General features: G+C 41.9%; 1 protein-coding gene across 1 annotated transcript in view; it reads left to right on the top strand.

Moving 5' to 3' along the window:
- The first annotated feature begins 1,732 nt into the window (after positions 1 to 1,732).
- The window catches only part of SEC14L1 (SEC14 like lipid binding 1), an 85,274-nt gene continuing 74,937 nt past the window's right edge, over positions 1,733 to 12,069 (top strand). Inside the window, exons 1-2 of the mRNA XM_015414820.1 lie at positions 1,733 to 2,007; positions 5,685 to 5,775. Of these exons, the coding sequence (XP_015270306.1) occupies positions 5,713 to 5,775 (63 nt within the window). The 5' untranslated portion in view covers positions 1,733 to 2,007; positions 5,685 to 5,712. The remainder of the gene's footprint in view (positions 2,008 to 5,684; positions 5,776 to 12,069) is intronic.

A 12,069-nucleotide genomic window follows, 5' to 3' on the forward strand; every position in this document is an offset into this window, starting at 1 on the left:
TTCGGTTACTGTCCTCATCAGGTCTTGCACAGCTCTTTCCAGCTCTGTCAGTCGTTCCTCTCTGCTCTCCTGGCGCCCCGCTCCCTCTCGGCCAGGTATGAGTCCACTCGGCCTTTCGGTTGGCCAAAAGTCGTCTTCGTCTCGGTAGCTCTCCAGAGGGCAACTCTGTGGTCTTTCCGGGTATAACCCTTGATCAAACAGGCTCTCACGGAGCCCACTGCATTTCCCTCTTGGCCATCCCTCCACCCATATTAGCCCCCCGATAGGATCTCCCATTATCTAGCTGGCTTCCTTCCAGCCCCTTTCCTCTCCTCACTACCCCCTGCCCAAGAAGGTCCCACCTGCCTCAAAGTCTATAACATAAATGAATGGAGTGAACTTTCCAGACTGGTGGCCAGTTCTTCACTAACCTCTTAAAAATCCCCCCATCTGGGGGAGGAGAGCATTTAAGATGAAATTGTCACCTTCCCACATTACCTTGCAGGCTTTACATTTCAAACAATGTCTACGTCCTACAGATTGGGTCTTAACCTGCATATCCTCCCTTATATCTGATCTAACTATGATGTCTTTAAGAGATTTAGTCCTCCTATAACCTATCCTAGGTATAAGTTGGCATCCTTCAATAAATATGACATGGAAATATAATTTTCAGTTCTGTTAGATCCCCAAGCATGAGAATAGATCCACGTTCAAAAGTAAAGCAAGATTTATTTCAAAGACATGGTTGATCACGAACACACAGGAATTGATTGGAATGACGTTAGTCAGCAGTACAGGTATAATAAAGGGATTTTGAACAAGGTTTGGACCAATGGTCCCACTTCCCGCTGGAAACGGGGAGATTAGAAAGGGCGCGAAGTTACATGAGAAAGTAACGCCCGGTTTCCTAAACACAAGTTCCTTTCACACGGGTAAAGCTAAACAAGCAAGAGCGCGAAGACATAACTCCCACTTCTCACCAGCTGGCGACCTTGGTTACAGCAGTTGCCTAACGGAGAAAGACAAAGGTAGGGGTGGGGAGAAGGAAGGGACGTGAGACGTTACAGCAAAGAGATGGCAGCTCGCTGACACAAGGCTGCAAGGCAAGGCAGCCAATGGAAAGGGATTGGGGTGAATGGCAGATGAGAGAGCCAATTGATTTTGGCACACATCGAATCTTGCCACCTGAAGTCCCGATTATTATAAGGGGAGAGATTTATATTGCTATTTTATCTGTGATAATTTTCCGTAAGCCGCCCTGAACCTGTTTCGGTGGGGAGGGTGGGAGTACAAATCAATCAATCAAAAAATAAACTTGATTCAAAGAATGCCCCACTGAATTCAAAGGCATTGATTCTGAGTGAGCATGCACTAATCAGCCCAGTAGTTTCCCCAAATTTATCTGAATTTTCTGAAGTGATGTTTTATTTTCCATATTTCTTTGATACTTTCTAGTGGGCATCTGGCGAGGGGGTGGAATTTAATATAACAAAAGTATTTTTGCTTCTGTCCCTGGTTCTGTTCCCTTGCCTCGGCGCTGGCATGTCACCAACGCAACAGCGGGCAACGACGCCAGTTTAAAAGAAGAACGTAGAGTCGCATTCCAAAAAGCCGATACCATCATAATAACCGATGAAAAGGTTAAAAACCAATCCTCCTTTGACGTCTGCTTGCGAGTTGCCTCCAGTTTGCGCAGGCGCCGAAACACCGAGCGAATCGGTCTGAGTCGAGCATGCGCAGAGCCGCGTACGCACCCACCTCCTTTCCGAGCAAAAGAGGAGAAAATGGCCCGTTCTCTTAGTGCGCAAGTGTGGTAGTCGGCAAGCGGCCAGGCACCTCCTCTGCCCCCGTGAGTGGTTAACAGCAGGCTGGGCTGCTGCTACTGTCGTTGCGGTGCTTTCCGGAACCGGCGGGGGCAGCAGCAGCAGCAACATCAATACCACCAAAAGCAGCAGGAAGGGCGGCAGGAGAGTTGAACGGGGAGCCGAAATGAGGTCAGATGTCAGCCGGCCTTAGCGATACAAGGTAAGCGAAGGGCGCTTCACACACACACACACACACACCCGTGCGGACAGCCGCCTCTTCAGTGTCTTCTACTGCCAGCTTGGGCGCTTCCCGTTCCTCAGGGTCCTTTCCGGGCTCCCCCCTCCCTCCTAATCCTCCCCTCAACGGCTCTCCTGCCTACGCACGGCTGCGATGCCTCCTTCCTCCCGCTCTCTCCCCGCTGCATTTAAGACGATACATTCCTACATGTCCTTTCCTTCTGTTACTTCCCGATCAGGGTTTTCCAAAGGGGGGGGGGAGCGGGGAAGTTGGCCATATAGCACAACCAGAAACAAAAGCGATGCTGTATTGTTTTCCTAGCTTTTGTCTCGGACTTCCGTGGTGCCTCTCTTCTCTTCTTCTTTCCCTCTTCCCCCCTTCCGCCTCTTTTCTCTTCCTCTTTTCCTCCCCCCCCTTCCCTCTGTTTTTGCTTTGTTCCCTCTAATGGCTTTAATACTTTATGGATCTTACAGGGTTCCTTCCTTCCCTAAATTCTCTAGTCTTTGTGAAGGGTTTCGCGTCAGATAGTAAGTTCGGGTATGTGCCTTGTTCTGCCGTTCTGTATTTGCATGTTGCTCGACTGTTGCCTCACAGGCGGAGATGTGCATTCCTCTCCCCTTCCCTACTTCCATCTTCGATTGTGGTATTCTCAACCACACTGTGGCTCTGTTCTGAGTCTTGTAAGGCATCCTCTCTTTCTCTGTCTTAGTAAGGTAAAGGTTCCCTTGCTCGAAAGCCAGTCCAATCCGACTCTAGGGTTGCGGTGCTCATCTCCGTTTCAAAGCCGAAGAGCCAGCGCTGTCCGAAGACGTTTCCGTGGTCATGTGGCCGGCGTGACTAAACACCAAGGTGCACGAAACCACTAATACCCAGTCTGCTGGGTATATCTTTATTCCCTCCTAACTTCATCATTCCTTCCTTTGCCATAGGTCCCTTTGGTCACTGCTCTACTGCTGTCCCGAATTGCCTTTGCTTTATCTCTTTTTTTCTTTCTACTGCCCCTATCAGTTTACGCTCAGGTCCTCTGGCTTTAAAAATTACCTTTTTATTTAATTTTGCTTTCCCCGTTTCTTGTTTTTCTGTCCACTATTCTGTGTCTGTATTTTTTCCTCTTCTGTCTTGCTGTCTAAAAATGACGACATGATATCTTCAGCACATGACATAATTTGTGAGTGGTTTTGCTGCCAGGTATTGACTTTTTCCCCTATAGTCTCTCTACCCCTTTCTCCCCCTGTGCACATTAAGGGAAATGTCTGCTTTTGAGGGGGGGGGGGCTTGCATTGCTGGGCTCCATTCTACAGGAAATTTGGGAAAGCACTTGCAATTAGGAGGCAGCTATGTCTACAGCATGTGAATACTTGTGAGTCAGTGGTAGATGAATATGTAATGAATATATCCTAGATCAGTGTTAATACACTATTTCCACTGGCCCTCATTTTTAAAAAGGACAAGGTTCCTTTAAAAATAATTTTTGACAGCTTTGCAGTCCATGCATGAATTGGGGTAGGAAAAAAAAAAAAGAACAGCTGCTCATTGTTGGGGTAGAAAAAAGAGAACAGCTGCTCACTGAAGTGCGTGCTTGCTTGATCTTAATTTGAGTTTGTCCTGCTTGGCTGCCTCAAAAAGCCTCTTTCCAGCCAGTTAAGCATAATGGTTTGGTGACTTGCTGGCAGATATATTGTTGCGTTTTTTTCTTGGAGGGCTCTGTTTTCCCCCTCAGCATTCCTTGCCTTTAGAAACTCAAAACTCCTGGGAAGAGAATGCTAACTTTCATTAGCATTCCTAAGCTAAAGGGAGAAGCAGTCACTTGTTTGGTACAGAGAAAGAACTCCGTTCTCCCCCACCCCAAAAATCTGGTCCTCCTGATCATCTGTCCTATGAATGGATGTTGGAAGACACTTTGTGTCAGTTATGTACAGAAAACCAGTGCACACTAAAAATAAGATGTCAGTATATCTTTTGGGAGTCACATTCACTGAGTATTTAAATCCATGCATTCCTTAAGGGGTGTTCGTAGTGAGCATTTGGGAGACACCTAAGTTATCTCAGGGGGGTTAGGCTTTTCACCCATCTTTCCTCATTTCTGTGCTAACCTAAGGAAACTAAACATAAAATAAAACAATCTAGAACTATTCACTATATTAATTAACATCTCTGATTATAAGGGATTTTAAAATGTGCTTATATTTTTAAAATGGTTGCTACTAGCTTTCAAGTCTCAGGGATGGAGTGAGCTGGAAATATTTTAAAGTAACAATTACTTCACTTTGCATTCAAGTAACTAAATAGGCTACTTTTTTCACGGACTTGGTAAGAGGCCACTTTAGGTGTCCATGGCTCAGCCGTGATTTTTATGATTAATTCTGTTTTTAAACTCTATGGCACTCAAAGTAGCTAAAATAATATAAAATATATCCTGTACTGAATAAACTCTTTATTTTAATTGTCTAGGATTTTAATTTCTTATTGCTAAATAAGTGTGTTATTCAGAGTACTAGTTCAGAGTGCAAGTTACCATAACCTTCCGGTCTCACTTGAGGAATTGCCTGCTATGTTTTTCAGTTAAGCTTGTGGAATTTTGTAGACATGGTGTAGATTTCATATAAATCTTTTGGTTTTGTTTGGAAATTATACTTTAAAAAAAATGAAATTAGTAGTATTGATTAAATCCTAAGACTTGAAGACTAAAATTTCTCCCAGCAGTACCTGTTCAGCGTTTTTCAAATGCCTAAATTGTCAGTGCTTTTTTTAAGCAGTAAAATTATTGTTCCTTATTAGAATTATTCTGTGTTGGCTGCAGTACATACTGCTGGACAGTGTTTATTTAAAATTAAATCACAAGAGAATTATATTGTGTATTTTGTTATATTGAAAGGCATGGCCAAGGAAGTTATGCATTGTACAGATTTTGTTGACTGAAATGACTCATCCTACCAAAATAAGTGGTGTGTCATAAGTAAATTCTCCTACCTTGTAGTATTTGCAAGCCTGTTAGTTAGTTGTCTGAAAGAAACTGAAATAAAACAAAGAAACCTCACTTTCAGAAGATGACCTAAGCTTTTAATACTAATGCATGTTACTTGGGGGATTAGAGGCCCCACATTAGTCAGCCTTTCTAATAAATCAGTTTGTGTATTCAAGCATATTTATATAACTATGAAGGCTAGAATCTTAAAAACCAATTATTGTAATGTAGTCATATGTGCAGCACAAATGACAGCTTCCTGCTAGTGGTGCCGTTTTTGCCGACAGTCATGCAGCCCAGTGTGCTGCTATTCATTCACTTTCTAAGTGAGTGGTTATAAACTGACTCAGAATTGCCTTGCTTAAAATAGATTGTGTGCATATAAATACTACTTGTGTTAGGTTTCCATACTCTTAGGGCATTTAAGTATAGTAATTTCTGTCTTAAATATAGTTGTTAAAACTTTGTAATAGTACTGAATGTAGCTGTGGCATTAACATATACAATGTTAGAGGAAATGTTGAAGAAAAGATATTCTGATCACGGCACTGGTTTTATGAATTACTGATTAAAATCTCTGTTTGAAATCATTTTGTTATGTGTTTTTAAGATGTGGGATTTTAGTGACGGTGACATGCAAAGTCTCCATAGTTAATGGTCATTGTGCATGACTTGATTCTGTCATTTTTTTCAGATCTGTGAAGCACTAATTATTTGCAACCATGGTGCAGAAATACCAGTCTCCTGTGAGGGTATATAAACACCCCTTTGAGTTAATTATGGCTGTAAGTATCAGTTTTCTAATCTGCTTATAGTTATTGTATTAATTGTTTGTACAGCTTGAAGAACTGCTTTCTCCCATATTGTCCAGCCTGCCAGTTAAGATTTCACATGCCTGGCACTCAAGATTTCACATGCCTGGCACTCTTGTGGCCCCATCTTCAGAGGTGAGGTGAGTGGCAACCAGAGACAGGGCTCTTTCAGTAGTGGCATCTTGCTTATGGAATGCAATTCTCCAGCAGGCTCACTTGATGCCTGTGTTGCTTTCTTCTAGGTGCCAGGCCAAAATGTTTCCATTCACTGAGGCTTTTAATGAAGAGATTGATCCTTTAATACTGTTTTAGCTTGGGAACTGTTATTTTAAGTCATCAGTGGTTTGTTTTTATGCTGGGCTGAATTCTTAATGCTGTAATATTTTATTTTGTAAATTTTATTAGGCAGATTCCTTAGGCCGCATAAAGTTTTTTCTAAATGAATTTATAAATCTGTTATGCCCTAAAGAGTGTGATATTTAAGCTTCTTTTCACTTATAAATAGTGCATGGTAGTCTCTTTGACATTTCCTTTTTTGTGATCCTATAGCTGTTTTAACTGCCTTTAACTAATGACTGTAGGTAATTAGAATAACAGGATCTATGACCAATAATGTGTCTTTTTGCAAGATTTTCAAAAGCCAAAGCTGTTCTAGAACAGCATATTTTTGTCTGTTTTTACAAAGCAGTGAGGAAGTTCACTTCAGAAGCTCAGCTGTGGTTTTGTGTAGTGTTTCAGTTAACAAACCGTGTTTTGCTATTGGCCAGCAAATTGTGGTTTGGTATAAAGTATGAACTGACTGTTCTTATCTCTGGTGTGCCACCTTTGGAAGTCACTGTATCTGAATGCTAAGCTGATGAAAATTAAACCAGACAAGCATCTCTGATCCATGGTTTGTCTGTGGTTTGGAACCTCAAACTATGGTTTTGTTTCTAAGCTATGGCTAGTATAAATAATTGTTTGGCATGATATCAAAATCAAGCCACTGTAGAGCATCTGAACTTGAGACAGATTGTAATGCTGATCTCATTTTCTGTTGCTGTAGTGTAAGATAAGCAACAAGCCTGGAAAGAAAGTGAGAATAATAGAAATTTTCACACAAATTATTTTGCTCCTAAATCTAAGTAATACCACTGACAGACTTGGTGTAGGAGGCAAGCAAGCCTGAAGGTGTTGACGGTGGCCTTTTAAACAAATTGTGAAGATCTGCCATAAAAATGAGTTTTTTGGGCAGAGGCAAGAAAGAATTTAATATATTAAAATATAGTTTTAGTCAGATCTTATTCTGTTCAGTGGTATTAAAAGGAATGCCATCACCACTTAATTTTATGTAACAAATATGAATACCACCTATTGAATTTTTAGATTTGTTTTATAGACATCTTTACTGGGGATGGGCTGAGGCTGGTGCATTCCAAGGTCCCTGCTCAGCTGAGCTGAATGGTAAATACAATCCATTGTCTGATAACACATTGTGAATTGGATTGAACATGAGACAGAAAAACTGGGTTTTGGATCAGTGAAAATGAAGGAACTCGGAGGCATGAGGCAAATGGCACATAAGGAAGATTTACACAATACCAGTTTTGTTGGCACCATTTCTTTCTTTTTTTAGGAGAAATCTGAGCAAGCTTATTAAGGATGAATTGTGCTGATAAGTATATGTGGGGTAGAGATGTGCTCCAAATGAATTCTCTGTTATATAAGAAAGCAAGTTTCAAGCTGTGTTTAGTCAAAACCTAAGTTGTTTCATTCTTCATTTCTGTGAAAGGAAGTTGGCAGAAATAATATCAAATTCTTTATTGGCTGGCATGGAGCATTCTTAATTTGGTTTAAGACTTCATGGGGTATTTTTGTACAAAAGTGTGCTATATGGACTGGGGTAAAAAAGCATCCAAATGTCAAAATCAGTATATTTCTGGGGTTTTTGTTTGTTTATATAAAGAAAAGTAAGGGCATCATTTACTAATGTGTGGATTAAGAAGTTGTAGAACCAATTATGCACTCTTGAAAGAATACTGCAACCAGAAGACGAAACTCAGCCCATGGTTGTCTTCAGGGCTAGGCACCAGGAAAGAAAGTTGGCCTGTGGATGCCTTGAGGATTTTGACTAAAAACAGCTGAAATTTATATTGTTTACCTGTATACCCAATTATTTTTCAAAGTAGTTCACATTAGGCAAGATGAACCAAAAAGCATCCTGCTAAATTTAAAGAGGAGTATTTGCTGGAATACAGTGCATGTTTCCTTAAGGTAGTGCTGCTGCTTTGCCAAAGCATATGCTGAAGATGTTCCAGTTACTTGAAGGTGGTTAAGCACTGAGCATGAACAATGCACTCTAGGGATGATCTAGGGTAAACTACAGTTTAAGGTGTTATATTAGGAGCATCTAAGAAAAAAAGTTGAATTACTTTAAGCCTAAGCTGGTCTTGGACCAGCCACTTTGCCAGTTGCTTTTATTTACATTTCAGTGTTGCTCCTCAAATTCAGATAGATACACGGAAAGGGAAACAGTAAAATAGTTACAGAATCTATGGAACTTAAGTCATTTTAGGCTTATTGGGGTAAGGAAAAGTTAACTATAAAGTACAGAAATGTACTTTCCCCCCATTGGATAACAAGAAGATATTATAGAGGACTGCTGGGTTCATTTTTCCTGTCACCTAGTTCCACTCTCGCTTAACTGTAATATTCTATTCCATACATTTCTTTCCTACTGGTCTCCCCAGGAGGTCAGGGCATCATGCATGGCTCTCCCTTCCTCATTTTATTCTTACAACAAGCCTATGAGGTAGGTTAGGCTGAGCATGTGTTACTGGTCTGAGGTTACCCACTAAGTTTCGATGGAAGTGTGAAGATCTGAACCAAAATCTGATAATAGGACTTTCTCATTTCTTTGAGCATATTGCAGCTCTTATTTTGTGTTGTTAACGGGCAGCATTGTCATTCAGATAATAAAACATACCTAAGGATCCTATGATCTGAAATACACAGATGATTTGCACTTTTAAAAATGGTTTTTCTGAGTCTTCACCATGTATTCACCATGTATTCCGGCTGTCTTCCTTCCTTAACTGATCTGGCTGTCAGATTTGAAGGGTTAACTCAGGATAAGTGATTGTATAAATATAATACCCCTAAGAAAATGTCTGTTTCTCTATTAATAGACAAAGAAATGGGGGAAAAGGTATTATGCACAGTATGATAGGAATTAAGGGATAGGCTGATAAATGCAGTGTTGGATTAGGGATTATGTGGGCTTTGAACCATATTGAACCATATTGCAGCTGGGTAATGTGAATAAAATACGTGCTCACATGTAGCACAGCTCAGGAAATTATTGCATTTCCTCATTTCAAAGAAGTGCTAAAAAGGGGGGCTCAAAGAAAAATAAAGGAATCTTGGGTACCTGAAGTAGGAACAAGACTCTAAGTTTATGCTAATTATATGTAACAGTTCTCAAGCTTCCTTAAATATAAAAGGTTTTTTTAGAATGTAGCTTGTGACTTAATCAGTATTAGGCAGAGATGTTAGCACGCACCTGCTTTAGAAATATTGCACCTGACATACACCCTACATGACTTCCAAGAGTAATTGTATTTCCATTGTGGCCTCCTGCACCTCACAAGATTGTATTTGCTATAGAATCATGGAATTTGTTTGGACCACAATAGAATAATAAGTAATAGGGTTCCTGTTGGATTTCCCCCCCCCCCCCCCCCATGCAGTAATGCATTTGTCCACTTGATTAAAAAAATGTGAATAACATCTTTTGGGTTCACTTCAAGAACCTTGGTTGCTCTGCCAGCCTGCCCCCTCCATGCTTTTTAATCTGCATATGACATGTACTTAAAGTTTTAGAAGAATGTTTTTGTTGTGGAACTTGCCTAGTTCTAAACTGAATTTGGTATTGACAGGCTTACTCTATGAGCATTTGTAATGGTGTTTCATGGTCTGTAATCTTCAAGCACTGCTTCTTTAATGCATCAGATGTTCTCCCTGCTTTTGATAGAGTTCAGCTGACTCTCGCAGACACAGTTAAAAGCCATACTGGATCCAGCTTTATTACTGGAGAAGCAAGTTAATACAGCTGCACAAAATGGCTTTCTGCCAGCTCAGCCTAGCCTGTAAAATGGTCCCTTACCTTGATATGGCTCACCTGGCCACCTGGATCCACGCCACAGTAACATTGAGACTAGACTACTGTAATGCACTGTACATTGGTCTCCTTTCAAAACCAACTTGGAAACTCCCAACTGGTTCAGAATGCTGCAGTTTGGCTATTAACTGGAGCTAGACGGCGCATGCATATTACTCATATTCTGCAGACACTCCATTGGTTGCCTATCTGTTACAGGGCTCAGTTTAAGGTATTGGCTATCACATAGAAAGCCCTTCATGGCCTTGGCCCTTCTTATTTGCGAGACCGCGTCTCTCCCTATGTTCAGCTATGACAGCTTCGCTCAAGTCCACAGAGTTTTCTGCAGGTGCCAACCTGCAAATGGGCAAAATCAACAATTGCCCTTACACATGCTTTCTCTGTTGTGGCTCCTGCCTTGTGGAACGGTCTGCCCAAGGAGGTCAAGAAACCTCCCAATCTTCTGTTTTACCACAATCTATGCAAACCTGAATTATGCAAGAGGCCTTTTCTGTGCAGGTAGTAAGGTTGCAAGGTGCAAAGTGGTTGTATGAACTCACTTGGATAAATTATTACCAACTGTGGTCTATACTGCTGCCTATACCTTATTGTGAGTAGGATTCTATTTATGTAATTTCTGTACCTCTTAATCTGTCATGTGATTACTTAATACTTGCATTATACTTTAGTGCTTTGTGGTGGTTCCAGACTTCTAAAACCCTAGTGCTTTGGTTATTGAATGTCTCATTTTGTTGATTGTACTGATTCACTATGTGTAATCTGCCTTGAGTCCTTGTGAGATAGGTGGACTATAAATAACATAAAGTAAAATAAAACACCATAGAAGTTCTTGCTTTTGAATTTAATTATACTTCCATCTACCCATTCCCTTTCTGCTTTTGGGAGTCATCCAGAAATAGCATATGTCAAGTGCAGGTTTTTTTTAAAAAAAAAGGCAGGGTACAGTCCTGAGAGAGGATACTAATATTTACATTGCATTGTCCAGACTTATAAATTTCTTTAGCAGAAAGATGGTGGCTCTCAGCAGCCCACAAGAATTGCTATGCATTGTTAGGTGTGTTTAGTGCCTTAAGCAAGTTCATTTTAGTAAACCATTCTCTTTTAAACTACCAGTATGTAGCCATTGGGACCTCTTGTAGGTTTGGGGGCCCACAGTGGCAACCCTAGGCCTGCAAGCACTCTCAGGGTGACTTCATGCCTCCAGACTGGCATGGCATCACTAGCCCTGGCTGCTGAACAGGAGCATCCCTATGGAAGCTGCCTGGGTGATTTTGGACCGACCACAGACTTTCGGCCTAACCTACCTTACAGTGTTGCTGTACAGATCGCAAAGCCGAAGAGAATGAAGTAAGACAGAATTTTGCCTAGAAAGAGGCTGCTGAGAGGGGAGGAGATAAAGTTGCCAGCTTAAGGTATGGAAATTCCTGGAGATTTGAGGGGTGGAGCCCGGAGAGGGGACCTCAGACAGGTACAGTGCCATAGACTCCACCCTCCAAACCAGCCATTTGCTCCTGGGGAACTATTGTTACTAATTTTGGCCCATCAGCCATCAAACCATTCTCTTCAACCCCCTGCTGTGCAGCTGACTTTCCCCTAGGGTTGCCAATCTCCAGGTGGGACCTGGAGATCTCCCGCTGTTACAATTGATCTCCAGATGACAGAGATCAGTTCCCCTGCAGAAAATGGCTGCTTTGGAGGGTAGACCCTATGACATTATACCTGCTGAGTCCTTCCGCCCCCCCGCCCAATGTTGCCCTCCAGAGGATCCACCCCCCAAATCTCCAGGTATTTCCCTCCTTAGAGCTGGCAACCCTACATTCCCCTCAGTGCCTGTTGGTAGGCAACTAAGTTTGGTCCAGTCACCTACTTTGGCCTTTGGGAGAAAACACATTGGGGCCAATCCTGATAGGGTTGCCAACTCCCGATGGGAAATTCCTGGAGATTTGAGGGATGGAGCCTGAAGAGGGTGAGGTTTGAGGAGGGGTGGGACCTCAGACAGGTACAATGCCATAGACTCCACCCTCCAAACCAGCCTGTCACTCATGGGGAACCATTGTTGCCAATCTCCAGGTGAGGGCTGGAGACCACTCAGAATTACAACTGCTCTG

This window comes from Gekko japonicus, unplaced genomic scaffold (assembly GCF_001447785.1).
Source record: "Gekko japonicus isolate JY-2015 unplaced genomic scaffold, Gekko_japonicus_V1.1 scaffold2107, whole genome shotgun sequence".
Classification (NCBI taxonomy): domain Eukaryota; kingdom Metazoa; phylum Chordata; class Lepidosauria; order Squamata; family Gekkonidae; genus Gekko; species Gekko japonicus.